This window comes from Drosophila suzukii, chromosome X (assembly GCF_043229965.1).
Source record: "Drosophila suzukii chromosome X, CBGP_Dsuzu_IsoJpt1.0, whole genome shotgun sequence".
NCBI lineage: Eukaryota > Metazoa > Arthropoda > Insecta > Diptera > Drosophilidae > Drosophila > Drosophila suzukii.
The window spans coordinates 25795218-25821078 of NC_092084.1; the positions used below are offsets into that span (position 1 = coordinate 25795218).

General features: G+C 46.1%; 4 protein-coding genes across 10 annotated transcripts; 3 read left to right on the plus strand and 1 right to left on the minus strand.

The window, feature by feature from the left end:
* Positions 1-34: 34 nt before the first annotated feature.
* On the plus strand, positions 35-19705 carry S6KL (S6 Kinase Like). Of its 6 annotated transcripts, none has more exons than XM_017067917.4 (9): positions 36-544; positions 1998-2107; positions 2169-2385; positions 2446-2569; positions 2629-2727; positions 2800-2958; positions 6189-6277; positions 18693-18983; positions 19047-19705. In XM_017067917.4, exons 1-9 carry the CDS (start codon positions 302-304, stop codon positions 19152-19154), a joined length of 1440 nt encoding a protein of 479 aa, XP_016923406.1. In that variant the 5' UTR covers positions 36-301; the 3' UTR covers positions 19155-19705. The 6 variants fall into 6 exon arrangements, with proteins under 6 accessions (XP_016923411.2, XP_016923406.1, XP_016923409.1 ...); XM_017067920.4 differs by having other exon boundaries at positions 2004-2107; XM_017067921.4 differs by having other exon boundaries at positions 36-541; positions 2004-2107.
* Positions 2965-5935, plus strand: Atg101 (autophagy-related protein 101). The gene has a single exon (XM_017067924.2). It carries the CDS (start codon positions 3405-3407, stop codon positions 4059-4061), a length of 657 nt encoding a protein of 218 aa, XP_016923413.1. The 5' UTR covers positions 2965-3404; the 3' UTR covers positions 4062-5935.
* bnb (bangles and beads) lies at positions 6702-10036 on the minus strand. 2 transcript variants are annotated; one of them, XM_065867786.2, is made up of 3 exons: positions 9906-10036; positions 9645-9776; positions 6702-8629 (listed from the first exon to the last, which is right to left on the minus strand). In XM_065867786.2, the coding sequence occupies exon 3, from the start codon at positions 8626-8628 to the stop codon at positions 7336-7338; it is 1293 nt and encodes a 430-aa protein (XP_065723858.2). In that variant the 5' UTR covers position 8629; positions 9645-9776; positions 9906-10036; the 3' UTR covers positions 6702-7335. The 2 variants fall into 2 exon arrangements, with proteins under 2 accessions (XP_065723858.2, XP_036676009.2); XM_036820114.3 differs by lacking the exon at positions 9906-10036 and having other exon boundaries at positions 9645-9887.
* A 506-nt stretch (positions 19706-20211) lies between the features above and the next one.
* Positions 20212-25566, plus strand: LOC108004854 (uncharacterized). Its single transcript, XM_017067935.4, has 13 exons — positions 20212-20581; positions 20646-20695; positions 20764-20959; positions 21023-22025; positions 22088-22222; positions 22283-22494; positions 22570-22641; positions 22707-22984; positions 23042-23222; positions 23281-23529; positions 23587-24024; positions 24199-24375; positions 24437-25566. The coding sequence occupies exons 1-13, from the start codon at positions 20546-20548 to the stop codon at positions 24587-24589; spliced, it is 3180 nt and encodes a 1059-aa protein (XP_016923424.2). The 5' UTR covers positions 20212-20545; the 3' UTR covers positions 24590-25566.
* Positions 25567-25861: the final 295 nt, after the last annotated feature.

Genomic DNA, 25861 nt, shown 5'->3' on the forward strand with positions numbered 1-25861 from the left:
CATCCGTCACCTGGGCACACTGCTACCTCCCCGCAACAACAACAACAAAGCGTAACACAGGAAAAAAACAGCAAAACAGAACCAGAGCCACCCAATATTTATATTAGAATTTCACTTTCCGGCTGCGAAGTGCGCGCTTTTTACTGCGATTATTTTTGCTGCTGCCCCCACGCACACACACGCACACGGTGATTGCGCAATTCCAGTGGAACGAGTGTGGTGGTGTGCGGTGTGTGTGTGTAAACAACAACGGGACGAAGACGAAACAACGGGAATTGATTTGGAACGAGTGGAGCTTTTGATGGGCAACTCGCAACCGCGGAACGCGAGCAGAAGCAGAAGGACACAGCAGTGGCCACAAGGAGCAGCGGAACTAGGAGCCACCGCCGATCATCGCCGGGAAGACGAGCAGCAGGCGGAGCAGCAACAGGAGCAGGAGCAGGCCAACCCGAGGAGAGCCCAGCTCCAGGCCCAGGCCCAAGCCCACCAATCCCAACCAGATCCTGCAGGCGAGGAGGAGCCGCCCGTACAATCACAGCAGGTAGTGAGTAAGAAGCGTTGGAGTGGGTGGTATTTGGGACAGGCTGATAAGGCAACCCACATACTAAGATTCATACATACATACGTATGTATGTACATATCTCGGGCAGTGTTGGCCATGTTTTCCCTCGTCAGCGCAAATAAATACTGCGTCATTGATGGGTGTTGGGCTCGCATTTTCCCCATTCAATTACGACGCGGCTTTTGACCCCTGACCCTCTCCCTCACCACGCCGAGCACTGCCCCACCACCCCAAATTAATCACGTGTGTGGGCGCTCTTTTCCGCACTCTTCAAATGCCCCGAGTGTTTCCGCATTCGCGTACGGATTTCAGGGCCATGCCAATTGAGCCTCCCGCTGCGCAAATTCTGGCGCCCCCTTATCAAATCCGCCCTCCCGCATGCCCCTCCAGCACATCTCGATCCGAATATAACTATGAGGATCGCATAGCCCACACGGAGATCCAGATCCAAAGATCTGTACGTATACTACGTGCACGTGCGTGTGTGTAACCATACGGAATGGTGACCCTCAAGCCAAGAAACGCTGGCCACAGTCGCGGTCGAAAATATTGTACAAGCTTCTCGAAATCAAACACTTGATACGAAAAAAACTCAGATGCGACTAACCGTTTTGAGGCACAAATTATTCAGTCAGACATTTTTTCTTTTTATCTATCTATTTTCTATTTGAAAACCACAATTATCATATGCAAATTTAAAGTGCTGAGATCATAATTTCATGTTAGAAGAAAATTATTTGAATAGTATGGTTTGGATAAACATCAATTCATAATACCTTTTCAATGGTACAAATCAGCAACCTGTAGCTGAAGCCATTTCGGAACTCTGTAGGAACATTCTCGAATTTCCCACTATAGACATTAAAAAAAATCAGAACCTTAGGAACATTGGTCATCAAAAGAGCCAGAGGGCATTGGAAACTCCTTTCATACACACTTCGACATGCATCGCCTAACAAATCACTAACAAGGATCAACTCTAACAAATTTTTAAGGAATATTTTGAGTTTCCGAATGTGTAATATACAAAAACCGAGTACACAGATGATCACTTTTCGTGGACCCCACTGTATGGGCTGTTTCCGATTCGCTCTCTCGCTCTCTTCTGCGATCCGATTCCAGCTGTTCGATCATCGGTGGCGTTATTTGTTTGCAAATATTCACAGGCCATAACGCACGTGTCGTCGCCCAGTGAACATCGCAAAACCGAACCTACGCCTCCGTAGAAATTCGTAGATAGATAGATAGACAGGGTTCTGCGACTCATTAGCTGAGTTTCCCGGCGAAAACGACGCAGGTAAGCCGTGATAAATCGGCTGAGACCGTTTTAAGGCCATTGTCTTCGGACAGACAGTCCGCCGCGTGTTCAGTGTACATATAATATAGTGAGCTGCAAAACTGAAAACATAAATCCTAATGATCTGCCCTGTTTCAGCAACAGCTTTCCACCTGGAGCCTTGGCAGTCTTAGCGGAGGACGCCTCAACTGGAGCTTCTCCGGGGCCCGCAACTCATTTCGTCATCGGAACAAGGCGACGCGAAAGAGGTAGAATCCCTCGGAATTGACCTTCTGTGGCCTTTATTAATACGCCTCTGTTTCCCTGCAGCTTGACGTCACTTCACGGCTCTCGTCGGGGCAAGACCCAGTGGCACCGGCCTCTGACCAACTCAATCTTCAACTCGCACTTCAAGGAGTCCAGCCGGAACGATCTGTACCAAATCGAGCATCTAGTGGCCAAAGGAGCCTTCGGCGTGGTCTTCAAGGTGTGCACTAAGAGCGACAACAGCGTGTGCTACGCCTTGAAGGTGCTGAAGAAGTCAAAGGTTGTTCAGAGCCTGATGTGGATATTCGTGGAGATTAAGTAACCCCCTGCCTTTTTGCAGCTCATCGAGGATAATAGCGTGCGGCAGATCAAGGACGAGGCCGACATACAGAAGGTTTGCGGTCACCATCCGTTTATCGTGAAGCAAATTGATCTGTGGCAGAACCGCCACAACCTCCACATTCGTACGTCGCGAGGATGTTTTAATTAGCATTCCAAGTGTTACTAAATACTTCCTTTGCAGTATCCGAATACGTACCTAACGGCGAGTTGTTCTCAAAAATAACGCACTTCTCCATTGATTTGGTTCGACTGTATGTTGGCGAAATAGCACTTGCTCTGGGTGAGTAGACAGGGTGTAATGCAGCCTCTGATCACATCACCAAAGTCTTACGTCCGATGTACGTGTTCTCAGATTTTCTGCACAACGCCGGGATTATATATCGCGATGCCAAGCCGGAGAATATCCTGCTAACGCAACAGTTTCACGTAAAGCTGACCGACTTCGGCCTTAGCAAGTGGCTCAAACTGGGGGCCAACACGCGCACCATGTGTGGCACTTTCAAATACATGGGTACGATTTAATTCAACTTAAACATAACAAACACTTAAGTAATAGATTTAGCTGTTAAGAGGCGCGCCGATCCATCGCAATCCAAATCGTTCAAAGGCATTTTCGAAAAGAAAGCCCAGCAGAAGCAACTTAGAAGCAAAGGGAACAGAGCAGAATAGGAAAATATAGCATATATAACCTACTGTCACGCTAGGATACTACCACTTAAGTTATGAAACTATGTACATTTGAGAAGAGAAAGGTTATTTTACTATAAAAGCAACTGTAAGCTGTGAGAAACAGTCATCAACAACAGAGAGCCCAGATCAGCCTAGAGAGGCATTACATAATAGGCAGGCAGGCAGGCAGAAAGGGAGCAAGGGACACAGAGTCACAATAGCGACGGAACACTGTACATAGACAGCACACAAATTCAATCTCAATCCCAAGCCGAAGAAGTTATCGTGATGAACGCGCGTTCGCAGGTTTTCGATCTGACCATGGAGGGTCGTCAGGTGGACGAGGCGGTAGCTACCATCTTTCACACCGTCCTCTTTCACCGCTGCCTGGGCAAGTACATGTACACGGGCGACGCCCAGTACTCCATTGGGACGGTCGGCTACACGGACGTCGATTGCAACTTCATTGACTTCACCTACGTGTGCTGCACTTCGGACAGCCTGACGCACAAGGTGAAGAGGGCCATCAACTCGTTCAGCGAAAAGCTGCGCTCCAACGAAAGCTGCGGCTCCGGCCAAATCAGCCTGGAGTTCTTCCAGAAAAAGAAGAACCGCTGGCCCTTCCCGCAGGAGTCGATCCCGTGGGAAGTGTGGACGGTCCATCTGGACCTGATCAAGCACGAGAACGAGGACGAGCGGCAGCTGTGCCGCGAGAATGTCTCCGATCTCCTGACCGAAAAGGTCATATACATCACCGAGCTGATGAACCGACACGACTACGTCCCCAAGACGCCCAGTCAGAGCGAACTGGACCTGATCTTCGACACATCCTTTCCGGACGTGCAGCCGTACCTCTTTAAATTCGACTACTCCACTTCTGGCTCGGCTGCCCCCTCCATGGGCAACGCCATGAAGAAGATCATCAAAGAGACCCTCGCAATGTGACGGGTTGAAGGAGAAGGGATCGAGATCCTGTCACCTTTGTGTAGAAACGCCACACCAGTGGCTGGTTATCACTACGGGGCTGTCCACACATCAAAATTAGTTGTTCGCGAGTTTATTTATTTGTATTTTCTTTTTTTTCAACCGTTTATAGTGTTTTTGCCCAAGACTAAGGGTGAGTCATTTGCAAGGGTGATAAGATAAAATACCAAGTAGTTAAATATTTATGGCAAGTCCCTGCTGAACTAGAACGTTTTAAATGTAGGTTTTCATTTCAATTGTTCTGCCTTAAGTGGGCGTTAACCCATGTCTCGTCCGTATTTTTTAATGGTTTTGAACATTTTTTGTGAAGAACCATTAAAACTTAGAACTGCAATACAAAATGTTCTACTATTTTAACTGAGACATAGGTGAACCCCCTTAAAGCCGGATGGCATTTTCTTTAAAAATGGCTAACTGACTGGATTTATTGTTGAAGATATAGAAGATGAACAACTCACGTAAATAAATCCAGTCAGTTAGACAAACACTAAGCAAGTGTTATGCGACCATTAATATATACACCCGTTACTCCTAGAGAAAAATGGTATATTGTATTCGTCGGAATGTATGAAACGAGTAGAAGGGAGCGTTTCCGACTTGATAAAGTTATATATTCATGTCCGTCTGTGGGTCTGTCCGTTTGTCTGTATGTCCGCATGAACGCTAAGATCTCGGAATCAACAAAAGTTAAAAGGTTGGGAGCAAGCATTCAGATTCTAGAGGCTCCTTAGCAGCCTTGTTTGTTTTATCGGAGTGCCACGCCCACTCTAAAGCTAAAGTCTGTATAGCGCCCATTTTTTTTTGGTTACAATTTTTTTCTTAACGGTTTCTTGCGTACGTTAAAATACGTTTTATTGATCAATACCTATCTACATTCCAATAACCAAACCAATCGCAATATTATTTAATAAGTTATAAAATTATAAAAGTTAGTGACGCTACCGCTAGGTGCAGAATCAAAAGAAATGCCCTGGAAATTATTTGAGAAATCTTGTTTTATAGTTGGTTAGCTGAGTAACGGGTATCAGATGGTCGAGGCACTCGACCATAGCGTTCTCTCTTGTTTTAGTTGTTATTATGGCCTAAGTTATCCAATAGGTTATATTAACCACCGGTACATCCAAGAGCATGGTATGGGTAAATCCAGCTCTGCAGGATTTAAAAGTGTTCACGCAAAAGAGCAGGAGGCAACGTTGTGCAGATAGCGATGCTTGGCTAAAAGGAGATGGATGCAGAGTCAAGAGCCGAGTTGAAAATTGTAAAGAATAGGCTCTCGAGTTTACCACATAGGCCACCATTTAGCTGTCTATCACCCCACCAAACTTCCCTTGCTCCAAGCCTAAGCTCGAGGTGCGACAAGCGTTGTACCCATTCGATTATCCATGCAAAACGTTCCAAAATCAAGCTTTGAGCTCCACTAGCAAGCAAATACCTGTCAGCAGAGCAAATGCATTGTGTTAATTATGTCTAAATCGCCAGTGTAAATAATGAAAATGATGCAAGCTAAGAAATTATATTCGGTGTGCAAGAGAGAAGGAGGAGAAGGAAAACAATAACGAATTCAGAACCCATCTAATGTTGAGATCGAGGCAAGTAGCGGTAGAGATGTATGTATAAAAGATTGTGATTGTACTTGTAGTGTTTAAACGATAGTACCAACTCTATGTATCCATGGAGATCAAATATATAGATGTGTATGTATGTAAATCAATGTTTATCTGTATGTCCAAGCTATAGAAGTAATCGATAAATGTACTTTACGACTTAACTAATATTGTAAAATCGAATTAAGCAGAATAAATCCTTTGAAGCACACGTTCAAAGTAGAAATGTAATTGGCCTTTTTCGAGCATTATCCAAATAAACCATCAAATCATATTTCGACCAGCCATTAATCGTTCCGAGTTCCGAGTTCCGAGTTCCCAGTCGTCCAGTCGGTTATCTCGTACCGCTCTACATTCCAAACCCAATGAATATCATCCGAATTCGGCCCGCCGAAGCAACCATTCAGAGTCTACTGCTCACATTGCCTCTTCACCATTTGTTTGCGGGTGGGTAAAACGTTCTCCCCCTCTCGTATCGTTTCAGCCCCCGAGATTCTGTGCGGCGAACCTTACGGCCATGCAGTGGACTGGTGGGCCTTGGGCGTTATAGCCTGTCAGATGCTGACACAGAAGGTAAGCCACCCATTCCGGTAGTCAGTAATTCAATCGGTAATAACCGTTCAGAATGCGAGCATGCGCCATCTCGGCGATCCCATTGGTTTTCCGACGCAATAGCTAGCGCTTGTGCAGCCTCAGTAGATCTGGGACTGTGGAACTGGTTTGCTGCATGTGCATGGCATCTATGGAGAATACTTGGTATTGCTCAGTCAACAGTGAAGCTCTATAATCCAAGCGCGAGCGCCGGGAGCTATGTGTATAATTGGTCTAGCCATCAGAGCTGTATAATCAAATATTGTCCACCCTAAGACCTCATTCTTTATTTTCTTCACCTGTGGTTATTGGAAAAGTCACTTGTTTTTAGGGCCTTAGCCTTCTGTTGGTATTATATTAGGATCTTGTTCACCCCATCCCCCAGAAAGTATTCGCAGCACCCATGTTGTATTTTAGTTTTTCGATTTTTATTTAAGAATTTTCTCAGTCTATATAAAATCATATATACTTCCTCTCATATATACGTTATAACACTATCGTTATTAAATGTAGTTTCATTATGTTAGAACTCAAATAAAAAAAAAGGGTTTTTCATTTATAATGCATCGTAGGCGATACTCGAGTGCTGGCTTCGTTCTGGGGGTTATTTTTGGGAAGGACAGTTGGGCAGGCTGATCTAGGATTGGGGGTTGCAGGGGTGCAGAGTGCAGGGGTGTTGTCTTGCAATGACTAAGATTTAATTAAAATTACATTAATTAAATTATAATTATAAGTATTACTTTATGCCATCTTAGCGGTTTGTCCTGTTTGTTGTGTGTTGAATTGTTATGCCTACGCGTGGGTAACTTCCGATCCACTTGGTTCTATTGTTCCGGGGCGCCTTCCTCAGCTCTCCCCTCGTATTAATGGTTGTGTGTCATTTCGATCTGCTCCATTTACAACTAAGGATACCACTAACTACGATCGTAATATTAAGACGCTGCCAAGGCGTAGCAGTGGTGCGATGGTCGGGGGTGGTGGTGCTGGTGCTGGTGGCGTTGGGTAAAGGCATGGTGGTAGATGTAAAGCTCTTACTATCCCTAGTTCTCCTTCGATTCGCTGCTCTCCTCCGACTCCTTCGACTCTGAGGACTCATCGACCTTGGACTCGGACTTGTCAGACTTCTCCTCCGACGACTTTTTGGGCTCGGCCGGTGCAGCTTGGGCTTGAGCAGGCTCGACAATGGCTTCCGGGCTCTTGGCCACGGGCTCGGCAACGGGTGCTGGTGCTTCATCGATCTTCTTGGCCTCGGGCACGGCGGCGGCTGGCTCCGGAGCTCCAGCTGCTGCTGTCTCCTCCGACTTCTGCTCTGGCAAGGCCTTGGCGATGGTTTCGGCGGCTGGCTGCTCCTTCTCCTGCTCCTTGGCGGGCTCTGTCACCTTGGTGGCGCCGGCGGGGGCCAGTGGGGCATTGGTCTTGAGCACTGGAGCGGCCTCGGCCACGGTCTCGGTGTTCTTTTGCTGGTCAACAGGCTTGGGGGCCTCACCGGACTTGGCCTGGGCGGCTTGGGCAGCAGGAGAGGCAGCGGCGGTCGACTCGATGGACTTCTTCTCCGGAGCAATCACCTGGATGTTGGTCTCCGACTTGGCAAGTTCCGGGGCGGCGGTGGGTGCGGCTTCAGCGGCCTTGGCTGGCTCCTCGGGTGCGACAGCATCCTTCTTGGCCTCCTTCTGCTCGATTTCGTTGATCCTCTCCTGACGGGCGGGCTGCTCGGGGACGACGGTCTCCTTCTCGGCGGCGGCTACTACGGCGGGAATCGCTGGCTCCTCGGCAGACTTTGCATCGGTCTTGGGCTCCTGGGGCTTGACCTCGTCCACAACTTGCTTCTGCACCTCGGCATTGGCGACTGGGGCCTCGGGGGCAAGTTCAATGGCCTTGGGTGCCTGGGGCTGTGCCTCGACGACAGGCTCCGCCTCCGTGCGGGCAGTCTTCTCCTGCTTCTTCTCGGCTTCTACGGGAGTGGACTCCTGGGCGGGCTTGGTCTCCTCGGGCAGGGTCTTCTTCTCCGGAATGGCTGGGGCGGTCTCTACGTCCGGCGCACTCGACTTGAGCTCCACACTGTTGATCTCCTTGGCCGGCTCGGCGACGGGAGCGATGGGAGCGGCGGGCTCTGGAACGGCGGCCTTGGCTTCCTGGGCGATCTTGGGCTCCGGCACCTTCTCGGTCTCCGGCTTGGGGACAGCGGGCTCGGCGGCAGTGGGCAGCGCGGTCTTGGTCAGCAACTCGGCCTTGGCGCCGACTTCCGGCTGAATGGCAACCTCCTCGTCGGGCACGGGGAGCGCCCAAACGCTGGCCAGGCACACGGTGGCCAGGAAAAGCAGTTGGCACTTCATTCTGCGAAGGGAAGAGCAAACAGCGGACTTAATTAGTATGAGGGAGCGGACCATAGAACCCATAAAAGCCCGTGCATATCATCAGCTTTCTGCTGCACAATGACCCTCAGTGAGATTTTTGTAGCCGGACTTTCTATTCCATTTCCATTTGAATTCCCCAATCATCGTTTCGTCTTCCGCAGAATTACGTTTCGTTTGCTTCTTTTGTAATTCGATTAAATGAAATTCTACCTCTGAATTAAATTGGCGGTCGCCGCAGTTCGTAGACCCGGCTGGCCGGTCCTCGCTCTGCCTGTCTAATGGCGCCTCCTTTCTCCCTGCTCCGAGTGGCCCACATCCACATCCACATCCCCGTCCACATTCAGATTCAGATTCACGGCGTTTAATTATTCAAATGCGGCACTTAAGTGGTGATCACTTAAGTTTTCAGTGGCTTACTCGGTCCATCTGATAACGGCTGACTTGCAAATTTACCACTTGGACTGGCCATCTGCTTATTTCCTTATGCTAATTAATGCGGCCTTTTATGGCCATCGATAAACCCTAATTTATTAAACAAAGAGCATGGACCTAACGGTTTGGGCTCCGATTAATATATGGGGTTCTTGAGCCCCATAAACAATATGCATTTGAATATGTCTGAGCACCCCCATTGTATTATTGTATTGCTGCCAACGACCATTGCTCTGGCCATAATTTCGTGGGTGTTACGCAACTAGGTAACTCTGGCCGGTCGAGAAGCCGGGCCCCCTGCCAAGATACGATCTTTATAATTTACGAGCAGCTCTCGTTGGCCAAAACTGCATTTAGGTCCGCCGCCAAGACTTGGCAATCGAAACTCGTTAAGAAATGCTGGCGGTGATTTGCGAAACACAAACGGGTGGTTCACCCAGCGTTTGGATGGCCCGAAGATGCAGATAAGGCAGGCTTAGACCTTGTTTTAAGGATATCACCCTGAATACCTTGATGCCCCGGTACCTGGATACCTTTTTACCTTGCCTTTGGCCAGCACTCACCTTTTTGTTGAAGCCGCTTTCGTCGGATTAAAACTGGGTTTTGCTTTGGCACTGCGTATCTCACAGATACACTTAATCTTATCGTTTTACGGTTTGGATTTTTGGGAATATTCTGGGATTTCGATTCGCGCCCTGCAACAAACACACAACGCACAAAGTTAAAAAAAATGTATTTGAAAAAAAATTGGTTATGGGTTATGGTTATATATGGTATATTCTTAATCCACTGCGCTGCTGGCCTGGCCTGCCGCGTGTTCTCACCGGTCAGTTTCAAGAAACACTTTGAGTGGATGCCAGTGTGCCGGGGCGTTTATATACACTCGGCGGCGGATCACGAACGCCCGACGTCCGACGCCGACGTCGGCAGAGCGCCAGCGGTATGGCCATAGACAGCGTGCTAGGCACGAACGTCGCAGCAGGCAACCGCAGCAGCAGCAGCAGCAGCCGAGGCAGCAAACGCAGGCAGAGGTTGGGGCAGCGGGAATGCGTACGTGAGCCTCGCAGGATCCCGGGGACATGGATATTTTTAGTCGGCGTTCTAAGCCGGCTCGGCTGCTCCCAGAATGGGAAAACCCAGTATCCAGAACCCTTTCTCCATAAATAGACGGCAAATTGCTCACAAGCGCTGTCTATTTTTAAAGCGAATGCAATTTGTAAGTCTTCTGCAGACTTCTGCAGACCGCAGACCTACGGGGATCTATTTATAAATCGAACTAGCCAGGATCGCTCGCTGCTGATCGATTGCCATAAGCATCATTAAACGCAGCACGATTTTCAAATGCAGTTGGGACGATGATAATATCAGCAATCAGCCAGGGCCAAAGAAAAATGCTTAATTGTGGTTCATTGCATTTGGCGGGGTCGCAGAGGAGTTGGGCTGGCTGGGTTGGCGAGAAACCGGTATCCGTCTTGGATACCGAGGCGGGACTGGGGGCCAGGGGGCCAGGGGACGGGCCAGCTTGCCTGCCTATCTGCTAGTTCCACAGCCACACCACCACCACAGGCCAAGAACTTTAGCAATCGAACCAAAGACGGACTAAGCCAGTGGCCAGAAGAAGACCAGACCAGACCAGGCTGCATTCGATCCGGCCGAGGAACATCATTAACATAATCAAAGCAGGGGGTTTCCGATCGTTGATTATCTTAGAATGATAAATGCCTTGGGGCAGCTCCAAACAGGCCTGCAGATTCTTTTTATAGACCACGGCCAGATATATACACCAAAAAGGATAGATGCGTATCCGTGGAAAGTTCCACTCCCTGCACCAAAGGTTATATTTGAAGCGCGGGGGTGGGGCGCTAAATTGCCCAGCCGCATTTGTCACTTACGAAAATCACATCCACCGCATTCTCGAATTTTCTTAATTGGGCAACTAAGAGTGAAACAGCCACAATGATACTTATTCAGCACAAAAATTCATATTTAGGGGTGTCACAGAAATCCGTGCAACCAAATTTTCCCCGAAAGCAAATCACGGTGGCACAGAAACCGGTTTAAAAATAAGTATACGAATTAAAACCAACAAAATAGTATGATTTGAAAAAAATGTTCCCAAAATCAGATTTTTTCGAACCCAATCCCTGTATTAAACACTTTTTGTTCTCATTATCATTATTATATTCTCATTATATCATATTTTTCAAACTGTATTTATTGAATACTAAGAACTTAGTTTTTTAGATATTTTTTTTGTTATTTAACTTAACTTTGATCGTAATAGATAATATACTCTCTTTTGATCTCAATCATTCATCTATAACAGGTAATACATGAGATGTATATTATGCATTTTTTAGAGCTGAAGGCCTATAGTTGCTATAGCTAGCATTGTTATTACAATTAATTGTTAGCATTATATACATAAATATTACGCATTTTTTAATTCAATACATTGTACTATAAATTTTCTAAAAGCTGTTCTTACATATGATATCAAATTCCATGTAATTTTTTCTTTCGGTGCAATCATAACATCAAATGCCTTATAGAAGATACGACTGCGTCGACGTCTCTAAGGTCAGACAATCGTTTAGCGGAAAAGTTCTGGGAGAGCTCTTAAGTTAAACGTGCTCTGATTGGATTTGGAAAGACTCTGATTTGAGAATGAGCATGATAGTACTAATGGTGCCAGATAGTAACAGAGATGGAAAAGATAAATAGGGGAAAGCCGTATAATGTACGCTGTCGAAAATATTTCAACGCGACCCATCTGTTTATTTACGACCACTTTGGGTTCGGTTTTGGGTTTTATGGGCCTATGGATTATCGGACTCTCTACCTGTTTCCTATAAGCTGAACCTATAATTCGGGAAGATTAGTCCCGGTGCTGGTACCTCGGGACTTGTAAAATGTATGCGAACCCAATAGCCCAAATACCCAGAACCCGAAAACCTTTATGGCCTACCAGTCGTTTGCTAATTTTGAAGGTCGATCTACAGCGCTGTATGTCTCGTCACGAAAATGAATCTCATAATCTTTAGATACTTACGTTCAGAAAAATCATGCATAATTGCAATTATTAAGTTGCTCAATGATTTCCATGGATGAACGGCTGAGAAACAGCAACTCTGTCTATGTGAACTATGTGTTCAAGGAAAAAAAGATGACGTATTCTAGTGGCGGGGCTACAGTGCTCATAGTCTAAACATAACTTTGATTTACCCCATAACTTCACCAGTAAATGTTTCATAGATTCTGTTAGCTTAGGGTCGCTTTAAGTCTTCGTGAGACCTAGTCCCCCTTCTTACACACTTAGCCAAAGATCCCCCACTAGCCATTTAATTGCCAGATCTAAAAACAACCTCAGCTCTGCTGGAGTACAACGAAGTTGGAAGAAAGCGCGGAGGGACTTCGACCACTGAGTCCTAGCCAAAGTGGGCGATGCTATTAAAATAATGAGAGTGGGAATATTTAGCCGACACTTGACTACACTTGTCTTTGCAAAGCGAAGTTATTCCTGTATTACATTTATAAGAACGGGTTAAAACAATGTATACCATTAACTCAAAAATGTTCAGACTGTTAAATGATTTTGAACCTTTTTTTTGCAATATTTAGGTAGACACTTCATAACAATAGTAAATGTACATTCTATGGAAGCAATTATATGTATCTGGAAACCCTAAGCATTCTGAATGTGTTGTTTAGGCAGGTATAAAGTGCTGGCCAAAGAAAGGGCATCCATAGTACTCATACCTTAACCCACGCCAGACCAAATCAAATGCAACTTTTTGGCGTTGAGATGGTGGAAAATTGGCCGGGCACGAGATGGCATTGCTTTCAGCCGGCCACCGATCCTCCCCGCGAACCGACTGGACGCAGAAGAGATCCAAGTGGGAATGCACCGACTTGGAGGAGGAGGACGGCATCCACAAGCACTTGCCTGCTGGGCCAAGTGGTCACTTAATGGTTGCACCGGCCTGCTCATTTTCTTGCGACATTTTTATGCTCTTGACTTGCATAAATATTTGCGGAGCCCGCTAAGGGGAACCTCTGGACGTAGATTTTCTACAGGCTCTGCAGAGCAGCGAAAGCAATAAATTTGTGCGCCGCGGACACGACTTCCACCGACTCGGGCTCGCCTGGCCAACATGGATAAAGTGGCCTTTTGGGTTTGCCAAGTGGGGATTGGGGATTGGGGAATGGGAAATGGGGAATGGCCACGGTATGCTCGCACTCCTCGCACTGGTCTGCTATCATGTAATATAAAATGCACATGCGTTGCAATCAACATCAACATTGTCCTGGTCGTCAACACAAAAGCAGGGGGAGAACTAGCATAGATCGGGGCTGGGGCATTATCATCATCATTATCATTATCATCCTGAAAGGTAATTACACAGGCCTACACAAGGTTTATTCCGAGTTATTCCGCATTAAGATATTTGAAATCTGCATCCGAACTCAAGGGAAGCTAGCGATTTCATCAAAAGAGTGGTTCACCGTAAGATCCATCGGTCAGTTCCCTTTTTACTGGGGAACCAGAGAAGTACCACCTTTTGCCACCTTGTTGCCCAGTGTTCTCTGCAAAGCAAAGATTGCTGCATGCCACATCCACACCGAGGCACATACACACTCGTGCCTCCTTGCTGCGAGTACTAGACCTGCGATCAGCGGTAAGGCAGCGAAGCAGCGGCAGAGCCGCCTTTGTATCTCATGGATACATAACTCTTTGTTATTGGCCTTGAATGTCCTAAGCACGGAAAAGAGGTCATTGTCGCATAATACACCGCCCGTCCAGCCTGTCCAGTCTATCCAGCGCTTGCCAACTGCTGGACAATGACAGTGGACAGTGGATAGTGGACAGTGGCGATTCCCTTCCATTCCCATTCCCATTCCCCTGCCCATTCCCCCGGGGGAAACTGCGAAATCTATGCGCACTTTTATCCACCTCTGCGCGATGTTCGTCTTTTCCGTTTTGAAATTTGTAATTAAAGTAGACACGCATTTTAATGACTGTAATTGAAAAGGGCCCATCCCAGCATGGTCATGTGGTCGTCGGGTTCTGGAGGCGATCAAAGGGGCCTCTGCCCGGCCTGCCATCCGATTGAATAGATGTACCTGTGCCTGCCCATGTGCATATATTAAAAGTGCATTTAAATAAATAACTTGAAACATATTGATGGCCCGTCGATGGACTTGGGCAACTTATTACGCCACGCCGTCGTGGTACCTTTCAGCCACCTCATCTTGGCCAGGTCCCAGAGCACTTCCTGGCGCGTTTGTTTAGGGCTTCTGTGGCCTCCCCTCATCGGCAGCTCAGCACTCGTAAAACCGCAATGGTCATCCGAAATGAAATCTTGCAGATTGTTTTCGGTTTTTGCTGCTGCGCACTTTGTTTTGTCAATCTGTTCTTGCCGGGTTTTTTCTCTTTTCGGCTGACTATGCAATAAGCGATGTACAGTCGATTAAGACAATTATCTCTGGACATTAATTCTAGGAAATATAAAAATAATAATCACTATCAAGTTTTTTGCTCGCACTAAACATTGTCGCGACGATAATTGGCCAACCGAGCGCAGCTGGAGGAGGAAGGCGGTTGATGACCTATGGTAGTTCAAACGAAAGATGGATTCCAGCAACCCATGACTGGGCCAGGGCCAGCTGATGATTGTGATCTAGTTAGCCAAATCAAACGCAGAAATCGTATCACAACTATTTGCCTACACGGAGAGAAAGAATTCTGGTGATTACTTTCAATTTCATGTCAACCATGCCAAAAATCTTGAAACTTGACTAAAACATATTTCTATATGGTATTTCACCGATAATTGTTTTTAATTAGATATATTATAAACTATGTAGGCAATTTGCATATTATTGGATAATTTTTCAGGACAATACCTACTAATATGTGCGAAATGATTTTTTCTGGTATTTTTTCGGTATATTCCTAAGTTGGCTTAGAACCTTTCATTTGAGGTTAAAGAAAAACCACCTTACAAAACGACGAAAAAATTGTCGCGTGCTACTTGTAGCCTGCACTAGTCACTAAAGTTTTAAATATAAAAAAATTTATATTTTTGAACCAACCCAAAAACATTATTAAGAAAAATGAATGAGAAACAATGTAAAATTAACAGCATCAAAGTATTCCTTCACGTTATCACTTATATTATTGATGCGTGGGAAAGGCTTTAATTTTTGTATATATTCCGAAAACGAACAATGGCCCGAAGTCATACCTAGCATTAATTGTAGTGCTAATCAAGAGCTTCAATTCAAGCCCTGTGCCAAAGAAAAAAGGAACTTGGAATATGGTTTTTTCAGCTCCAAAGCGTACGAATGTCGCGTGCGACAGTAGAGAATTGGCCATATCAAAAATAGATACTATTTCGCATTTGAAAGAATTCTATATTTCGGTCGTAGTGTAGTTCTGATGGAGTGACAGCGGGCAGCTCACGTGCCGGCAATTACAATTACCATGCGTCACATTGTCAGCGACAAAGCAGATATAATATGGACAGAGATTGCCAGCGTCTGCGGGAACCAGAGCAGAATCAGTGGAGCGCTCGTCCCATCTCATTTCGCAACTTGTTTTCGAATCAACGAACCAGGAAGGTGGCATGGCCAGTCCCTGTACCGCCCTGTCACCCTGTCACCCTACCCGATGATCATTACCGCTCGCCTCGCCCGTCTGTGATTTAATTTAATTTTTCTAAGCACAACCCAAACTGTTTCACTTTGTCAACTTTTCGTTGTTTGTCAGTTGGCGGCCGCAGCCGCATTGATTAAGCTTAATTTGTTGCTCCAAATGCAGGTCAAACCTTTCGAAATCTCTCGGCATTAGGCCAGCGCTCAATGCATCCTAACCTAGTGGTTTCTCTACTGATTTTCGTATTTGCCATTATAACCCAGGCAGGCAGTCACCTTGAATCTGGTAATGGATCTGGATGACTAAGTTGCGATTCGCTGGCATTTCCCGAATGCCACCTGCTGCCGTTTTCCGATGTGAAAGTGACGGTATCCAATCATAAATGTCACTCCTCTCCGTTGCCAGCATTTTTGGGTCATGCCCGAGAGACACCCACTTCTCCGTTCGCAGTCCAAGTTAAGTTCAAGTGCGTGTCTTGCTTGGACTCGAACCCGGACCATCCTCCATCACCACCATCACCATCACCATCACCACCACCATCCACATCCCACATGCAACTACGTATGCACATGCGAGTATTCAAGTGCAGCGCTGTAATTAGCAGCTAGTCAGTGTCAGTAAGTGGCTCTTACATGACAATTGCGTTTGTCAAATTAGATTTGCATGAAATTTGCTATTCTATTCAATGGGGAGTTAATGTAGATTCTGCTGCTTTTATGTATGGGGTTGATCGAAGTGGGTTTTACCCTTCATTCTAACACAACTAAAACCACGAGTTTTTAATGTAAAGATCAAGGAACTGAAAATTGTATGGATACAATTGAACAATACGGATAGTTAGGCAATTGTATAAACTGTTAAAAATAGTAACGTGTATTTTATTGTTGCTCTTGTTACTATTTAATAGTAAAACCATCAAAAAATGAAAAGATGTGTATACTTTGTTGTTGTGAGAGTAACTTTTTCGTTAGTTATATTGACAATTTGTTTAATTGGGACCATTTAACTAATGTATTGGTCAATTTTACCTACAAGTTTTTTTTGTGTAGATATTAATATAGAAATTGACGAGTTTTTACCATATTGACTTCTAAATTGGCTTCCTCAAATACTCACGGATATTCAATTGACTTTCTATACAAAATGTAGTACCTTTGATAAGTATTCGCCCGTCGATTCCCTAAAGCACTCCTCCACTTTCCCATTTTTCCCCATACATGCATTTGTGACCGTAGATCTGGAACGTACTCGGCAAGTGAGAGTGCGAGTATTACAGCACTCTCCATGGCGACAACGACAATAAGTCCAGCATCAGCGACGTCAACTCGACAAAAATTGTCTATTTCTATTTTAAAAGTAGTCGCCCGCTAATTGAATCCAATTTGCATGCATTAGCGTTCGTGGAGCCGAGCTGAGCTTTGCGGGCTAGTTGAGCGGAGCCGATCTAAGACATGGGCCTGCGACTTATCCAAGTTGGGTATCCAGATTACCACCGCCATGTATCTTCTCGAAATCACCATAATTACAGCTTGAAATAGAGATATAAGAGTGTGGAGCGCCAATTTTCATAGTATATTCTTAAGTCCTTCCAGAATATTCTACACAGCCACTTTCCTTATGATATAAATACAAAGTATTTTATTATCAGCAGATTAAGCTCGTTATTGAGCAGTGGAATATTAAATATTCCTTGACTTAGCCTCACGCAGTTTAAGATACTTTACTATATTTTGATTTTAAAGTGACCTATTGTAAAATGTTCAAATTTAGGAGTTTATTTTTAAGTCCTTCCAGAATATTCTACAGTCACTTTCCTTATGATATAAATATAAAGTATTTTATTATCAGCAGATTAAGCTCGTTATTAAGCAGTGGAATGTAATACCTTCCTTGATTTAGCCTCACGCAGTTAAAGATTCTATACTATATTTTGATTTTAAAGTGACCTATTGTAAAATGTTCAAATTTAAGAGTTGATTTTTAAGTCCTTCCAGAATATTCTACACAACCACTTCCCTTATGATATAAATATAAAGTATATTATTATCAGCAGATTAAGCTCATAATTAAGCTGTGGAATGTACAACATTTCTGTGTTTTGTGTGTTTATCCTATACTAAGCTGCATATAAGATTTCGGCTTGAAATACCCATTAAGTAATCGGACTAAATTATACCTTAAGAGGATAGGGGCTGCCTTATTTACGATTCTTTCTTATTTTAAAATGCACATAGTGATCTTTTTAATTTCTCACGCTATGTGATCAATCACATTTTTACACAACATAGATTATTACTCAAAGAACATTTCTGAAAAACTCGAGTTAGTCTTTATAGTTGTTAGTTAGTAGATGAAAGTAATGGATCTGTTATTTATTACTACCACTGATATTATGCACAAATATGCTGCTAATTTAAATGGATCTGCAAGGGTATAGTAAGTGTCGTTTAGAGTTTCTGTTTACTCTACGTTATTGAGTTCCATGGCAAGGTACCCGAGACATGTGGTTGGCACTGTCAATAAGCTGACGTTTGTGATTTGCGTATTTGCGTGTTCATGCGTTTGTTCCGAATTGTTTGGTTATTTAGATATGATTCAGGGCGCCACCATTAGCATTGTTCGGTTGATCGTGTTGTCACCGGACGCTAATTATTGTTTTTTGGCTTAGCTGACAGGCGGAAAAACAAACAGGGGTTACTCATCGCTTCGAAAACAGGTCTAAATTCTTGGAGACATAGGGCTTTTCATATCAGAAGTTCAACATTTACAGGTATTCGATTTTTGGATTCTTTTTCTTTACCTACTTCTATATATTTTTGAATACAACTTGAAGAGCGATTTTGAAAGTGGGTTTGGGTCTTGACTAATTTCCAGAATCGCAGAAAAGTATACTTAAGCAAAACCTCTCTGATTAGAAAACTGACTTCAATACTTACCACCTGCTCTGTTGCAGTCGCCGAACATTAAGCGTCACCTGTTGCGACGCCGCCGGGAAAGTGTGGAACCGGAGGACGGTCTGTCCAACGCCCCCTCCATTGCCCAGATCAATGGTTGCCTGCAGGACAGTGACGGGGACAGCGAGGACTTCCTGCCGGAGGAGGTGCAAGACCTCGCCCACGAGGGCAGGGATGTGCTCCGCAAGCTGCTCACCATCGAGCCACGTCAGCGGATTCGCAGCGTGATGGCGCTCCAAAGGATTGCCCTCTATAAGGGCTATAACCTGAGCGCCAAGCAGCTTCTCAGCGTATGTTTCGGCTTATGAACCCACTATGCGGGGAATCCTTTGAATTGCTTCCATTACTTGCAGCTCTCTCCCCGAGATATCATAGCAAGGGATGGGATCCGGATCTACGAGGACAGACAGTTTGATCAGGAAACCAGCCAGTGTGCCATCAATGCCTTTCTGGACTTCTAGCACCTGATTCGAGAGAGCCATCCAAACAAGGTCGTGAAGTTCAGCCCTATTTCGGTATTATTTAAACTGTATCTTTCCATTAAATTTTAAAATTGTACAAAAAACGTTTATACTCTCGACTCGATTAACTAATGCCTTTATTTTGAAAGCATAGTTCTGCTATTAATTCCTTAAGGGAGAACAAATTATGTGTTAATTGTTAAAATAATTATAACATGAATTAATATATTTTATTGTGTGAAGTTTGTAATCTAAAATCGAGATATGTTTAAAAGGTAACGGTGATAAGACTTGAAATTTTCCAAAACCTGATATGTATTACAATCCGTGGAGTATATGCAATATGTAACAATTTTTTTATATTTTGAGCGAACACTGCGGTTTTTGCATTATATTTTCGAGCTCGAGAAGTAATTTTACAGTCTGGTTACCATTGTGATGTCCAGCATGCCAAAATGAAATGTTTTATTTGTACTTGAAATTGAAATTAAATTGTATGAACCTTGGAATAAAAAAGATTAACCTAAATAGTAAATCCATTTTAAACCAAATCAGCGAATCATTTTTGGGGAAGATATTTTCAGACCAGTTAAAATTTTAAGGGGTTTTCAGTTTGAAAATGTAATACCAACAAAAAGCAAGGGGTATATCCATGCCCTATGAGGGATTACTAAAACTGAGTTGATGAGTCCATCAAATTTTTTCATATCGAGTGCTGTGCAAGAGGCATTTGCGTCAATAGAAAGCGTCAAATGCGTGTCCTGTGCAACGTCATGAGGTGCGTGCGTCGTGCTAGTCCAAACATTCCCTGGAAGAGTAAATGAAAAGCTCGCCAGCGAGCCTCGACGGACGTGGGAGTCCTTACCTGCCGTACATAACCACCCACGTACCACATCCTTTCCCGAAGCTTTTCCGTGGAAGCTTCGTCAGCTGCTGCAAAGCTCAGGGGCCAGCGGAAGCAGGGATGCGAGAGCGAACAGCCGGGAGGAGCGAGAGCGCTGGAGACTCGCAGCGAGGACTCAGGACTCGCTGGAATCCTTGCAGAGCGGCAGAGAGGCGGCGGAGCGGAGGCAGCAGCAACAGCGGCAGCGCAGTTACAGTTGTTGGCAACAACAAATACATACAAATGCACACTCGCACATCGAAACCCGTATCCAGAAGAGGTCCTTTCTAGAGTCGGGAAAAGTAAAAAGTGGACTCCCTGGAGCATCGAGAAGCGGAGCGTGCAATGTGGTCACTGGTGACTTCCCACTGACTCGCAGTATCCAGGGAAACTGCATTTCGTCGGCCCACTCGGGCAGCAACACACACACACACACACCCGCTTTCGGCCAGGATTCATGGCTCTACGCGAGATTAGGCAACGCCAACCGGGACACTAAAAAACCGCCATGGCACTGGTGCACACTTTCTTGGGCACATGGGAGGTGAGTACTGCCCCATCTCCTGCCGCCGATGTGCATCTAACATATATTCGCCCGAACATCCTAGATTGTCTGCTGCACCTTCGAGGGAAAGCGGGAGCTCTCCGGCCTGGAGGGGTAAGTCATCCTCCCGAAACATGTAACACACAAACATCCTGAGCGTCAATCCCCTCCCCTCCGTTTAGCATAAAGTTCCGCTTGGACGACACCAGCGACATTACCTGGTACAATGACCTGGTCAGTCCGCTGCCCGAGGGCAAGGACTGCGGCACCTACTGCGAGTCGGCCAGTGTGCTCTTCAGCTGCGAGACCTTCGACGTCCACGAGATCAACCCGCGACTTGTCTTTGGAGCCTTCGCCGGCCACAGCATTGAGTTCAGCGTGAGTACCAATGGCTCGGGATCTCCTCCAGGACTCTAGAACTGTAACCTTTTCGCCCCACAGACCAACACCTTGACGCCGACCGACACGCTGGTGCTCAGCTGCGAGAACTGGTATGCCGTCGAGTGCAAGCGGCTGCAGGATGGCCAGGCTGCTGGCCAGGAGAAGCAGCTGAGCTTCGGCGAGGCCCTGCAGGAGTCCTACTTCAGCGACGTGGTGGTGAAGAGCTCCGGCGGCATGGAGTACGCCCTGCACGCCTCCATACTGCGGCTCAATGGCTTCGATTGCAGCATGTGTGTCAATAGTGCCCCTTCTTCGGCTTCCGCTCGACCGGCCAGGACCTGCCACAGCGGCCCCAACACGCCGAATCCCATCAGGATTTCCGTGGCGCCGGCCAATGACGACGGGCATGACAAGTCCCTGCCGCGCCTGAATCTTTCGCCCATCTACCTGCAGCCGCCCTGTGACTTCCAGACCATGCCGTCGTCCGGACTGGGCGCCCAGCGAGTGCATCAGTTCAGCAGCAGCTTCAACTGCCTGAGCAATGGCAATGCAGGGGACGCGGCGTCCGTGGTCAGGACCACGGGTCTGCTGAGCCTCGAGTGCGGCGGCGGCGGCGGCGGTGGTGGCATGTACCGTCTGCCGCCCACCTCACATTCGGACTCGCACCTGGAAACGTCGCAGTCGCACTGCAAGAACATCTTCAACTTCTGCCAGGACCTGATGCTGCAGCCCACGCCCACGCCCCTGCCACCAACCGCCGGGCTGGCCATCTGCAGCATCCGGAGGCCACCGCTGTCGCCCTACCGGGCACGCAGCCCCTCGCCATTCCCCAGCTCCATGGACACGCCGCCGTCGTCGCCGCTGACTCCCGTGGGCGTTCTGTGCAACCTGCCCACCTTCCTGCTCGGCCCCATCCTCCACTGGCTGTACACGGAGTCCCTGCTCCCGGATCTGGACGAGGATGTGTGCGAGAAGCTGATAAGCTTCGCGGAGTCGCAGCCGTCGCTCACCAAGCTGGTGGAGCCGACGCGCAAGTACCTGCGACTGATACGGCTAAAAAAATGTATGCATTACAGGGTATGACCTGTATATATCCTACTTATCCCACTGGCGCTCTACTTTCAGTTGTGGTTAACGTTACGATGGATCTGCACGGCATTCTCAACCGGGTCATACAGTGCATTAACCCCGGTAACATCACCCGCGATCCGGCGCAGCTCTATGCGACGTTTCAGGACGCCTTGCGCGAATGTGCCATAGGTGAGTCAGTGGGTTTCCTTGTTTCCAGAGGATCTAATTGCTGAGTGCACATTCCTGCAGGTTGCGCCAAAGTACTTCAGTTCTGTAACATCTTCATCACGGACGCCACTCACATGACCCGATATCAGAAGAACGAGATCGTCAAGTATGTCCGAACCCGCATCCCAATTTTTATGTCGCAGGTTCAACAGCTGCTGCAGAACGTACTCGGAGTCTTTGTCGGCCTGAGCGTCGACGAAAAGGCCGAGTTGGTGAATTATCTTGTACCTGAAGTAAGAGAATTCAGCTGATTGTGATAGCACATTACTAGTAATGGCAATTATTGATCTATCTCACCCACCTAACAGATCGAATCAATCTTATTTGTATTGACCGCTGTGATAGAGGAAATAAAAAACTCGCTGGAAATCATGTGTAAGGTGTGTTGGAACTGGACTTCGCAGAGACTACATACCATAGACTACATGTGTATTTTGAATTGCAGGACCTCAAATGTTCCCACTTGGATCTCCCACTACAACAACAGCAGGCAGACGATGCTATTGTCATGCAATTGCAGATTGCGGACGGGGCCGAACCCTCGCCACGTCCTCGTCGCGGTGCTCCCGTGGGTCTTACGCTTTACGACAATCTCCCGGACAAGCAGCGCCTGAGCTCCGCGGAGAATGACCTGAAGTTCGTGCTCTACATGTACGAGGTTCGGAAAATGCGCGACATATATGGCCGGATCGTGGCGGCCCTGGAAATAATCAAGGACAAAAAGTGAGTTCATCTGGTACTGGGTAACTCTATGGCCTCTGAACACCTCCTTCCTTGCAGGAGTACTTTCTGCGAAATGGATTTTCTGAGCAAAAGCAGCACCATCAACCAGAACCTCGAGCAACTGATCATGGACATTCCCGCTTACATCTTCATAGTGGAGAACCTGTCGGATCGACTAGACGACAAGCTGGGTTGGAAGGAGTTCAAGTTCTGTTTCAAGCTGGCCACCAGTCAGATAGTAAGTGCTGGAATACCCACCTTGTTGTCCTCCACTACATCGGGTATTTCGTTTGCAGAATGGCGTCATTGCCAAGTTACTCGACCACAAGGATGCCCTGAGAGACGCCATTAGTCAGATCTGTTTGCTGGTGCGAAAACAGGAGTTCACACAGTCCGTGATTGAGCTGGGACTATTGGACAGCAGCAGTCGGCTTACCAACAACATCAAAATGGCTGACCATGAGAACAACCTCAACCAGGGGCTGAGCGACAAGGAACCGATCTACCTGGATCGGAAACAATATTATGATTACAATAGCATTAAGGTAACGAACTCTTACATCAGGAAAATGCTTTTGACTAACGTTCGTTTGTACCCAAAGTTAAACCTCATTCGACATCTCTGTGAGCCACCCATTGCCGCCAGCAGCAATCTCTCGAAGAACGCCCTGCGTCTACTGCACTCGACCCAACTGGCCGACATGGAGTTCGAGGTCCACACCTATGCGTCGACCCCAAGTGCCGGCAAGGCAGAGGCCGGAACTGAAGCTGCCGAGCCTGCGACGAAGGCCCTCCAGGTGCACAGCTTCAAGGCCCACCGGGTGATCGTTGCGGCTCGCTGTGAGTGGTTCAAGAAGGCCCTGATGTCGGGCATGCAGGAGTCCATCAACCGAAAGGTCATAATCACGGACACCTCCCCCGTGATATTCCGGCGCCTGCTGCTTTACCTCTACGGTGCTCCTATCGATCGTACAGTTGGCGCCGAGCAGGTGTGCGAACTAATGCTCTTGGCAGACCGGTACTCCATAGATGATCTCAAGGTAGGGGAGGGTACTTAAGCTGGTTTGAAGGGGTGCATGCAATAGAGCCCATTTGATCTATAATTTGTGATATTTATTTTTGGAAATACAAGATACAATACAAATTGGGCGTTGTTGCATACACATGTTCTCAAGTACCTTACAAACAAGCTTTCATTTTTTTCAAACCAAAAGGAACTGTGCGAAAACACCCTGTACTCTTTAATTGACGAGGACTCCGTGGTCTGCCTTCTTGGCATTGCGGATCGCTATATGGCTACTGCTTTGAAGTCGAAATGCCTTTCCTTTCTTTCGCAACATGCGCAACTGACCAAGTGTGAGATATTCAAGGAATTGCCACAGACCCTTCAGGTGAGCTTTTCGGAGCAGCCATGCCTATCGATCATAGCAAACTGATCCGTTACCCTTTTAGCTAGAGGTTATGGATTTGATTCATTGGTTTGGACGAGTATCGGAGCCGTGGAACGATCGCGGGTTCAAGCCGCGCAGCAGCTCGCGGCACAGCCTGAAGAGTCCCTCGAAGCCGCGCTCGCGATCACGCAAGTCCTCGCCCTCCTATATGTGACGCCGACAAAGCGCCATTGAACACACGAATGCCAACTTCTTGTGATAATTTTAGAAGACTTCGCAATCCAGACGGATAACATAGTCAGTAAGGAGGGAGAGCATGGTATTTGGGGACGATGACAGCCATGAGTTTAGACTTTACAGGGTGAGGAGATTGCTAGAATCGGCTACAGGAATGATCGGGACTCAGACCCTCGTCTCTGCTTTGGTAGGATGTCACCGAAGCAGAGGGACTAACCCTTAATATCAAGCCAAAGATCAAAAGGCAAACATGACCTGATTTTAATGAGTTTTACTTAGTTTACTAGTAGATACATAGATAGGAATTTGGCGTATAACTTACATTCGCACTTCTCTTTAAACAATTTATTTTTGTACAAAAGCTGTATCCACAAGTGTACTCCTTTAGGCCCGGGAAACTGGAAAATTTTGGTAGAAACACTGTCCGATAACAACAATTGAAACAGCGAAAGATAGAATTGATTTCGGACAAGGATCGGTAAAACACATACGTTTTGTAAATACACAAATGACTAATGTAGAGAGAATTTTCGAAACCACTTCTTTATTTGGATACCTTTTGTTTTGTGGTCCACTTGTAAGGTAGGTTAGTTGTATTCCTCTTTTCTGACGGGTAGCTAGAAATTAGTCCTTTGGGTAGGCCAAAGTGCATAAATGTTTTTTATTTGGCAAAAGGAATATTGACAAAATGCATAATACAAACATTTTCGGTCCACCGGAAATTTAGTGCTACACTATTGTAAACTGACTAGTGTATTTTGACATATAGACACATATTAAATTTAACATTAGACTATTATCCGCGAGACGAATCCGCAAATAGAGTTATGGTAAAGGGGCGGAATTTAAGTTACGAACGCAACGTATTTTTTCATTCGATTTGAAAGCGTATCAAATTAACAAAATATATGTACAAATATTATGTGTAAATTATATAATTGTACTTATTCAATACATTTCTTGTTGTCTTTTTAAAACATATCACAAACTAACTCTTTTTATTAGATACCGATTATAAAATGCACGTATGTAAGTAACGGAAGTAAAAAACAAAGTTCTTTGAAAAGTTGTTTGCTTCGGTATTAATGGAGCAACGTAGCACGGTATTGGTATAGGCACATATCTCCTGTTGTTTCATAAGAGTTGATTCAAAGCTGGTTGGTAATTATGGAGGATATAAGAAGGAACTCTTCAGTCGAGTGACTTGACTATCAGATACCTGTTAGTCTGTTATCCAATTTTTAAAATA

Excerpts from the sequence above, each read along its gene's own strand:
- S6KL (XM_017067917.4), top strand. The coding sequence starts at position 302 with ATGGGCAACTCGCAACCGCGGAACGCGAGCAGAAGCAGAAGGACACAG. Across the intron at positions 2,386-2,445 it reads AGGTGCTGAAGAAGTCAAAG|CTCATCGAGGATAATAGCGT; the intron begins GTTGTTCAGAGC and ends GCCTTTTTGCAG. Across the intron at positions 2,570-2,628 it reads CCGCCACAACCTCCACATTC|TATCCGAATACGTACCTAAC; the intron begins GTACGTCGCGAG and ends CTTCCTTTGCAG.
- Atg101 (XM_017067924.2), top strand. The coding sequence starts at position 3,405 with ATGAACGCGCGTTCGCAGGTTTTCGATCTGACCATGGAGGGTCGTCAG.
- bnb (XM_065867786.2), bottom strand. The coding sequence starts at position 8,628 with ATGAAGTGCCAACTGCTTTTCCTGGCCACCGTGTGCCTGGCCAGCGTT.
- LOC108004854 (XM_017067935.4), top strand. The coding sequence starts at position 20,546 with ATGGCACTGGTGCACACTTTCTTGGGCACATGGGAG. Across the intron at positions 20,960-21,022 it reads GCCACAGCATTGAGTTCAGC|ACCAACACCTTGACGCCGAC; the intron begins GTGAGTACCAAT and ends TTCGCCCCACAG. Across the intron at positions 24,376-24,436 it reads AATTGCCACAGACCCTTCAG|CTAGAGGTTATGGATTTGAT; the intron begins GTGAGCTTTTCG and ends TTACCCTTTTAG.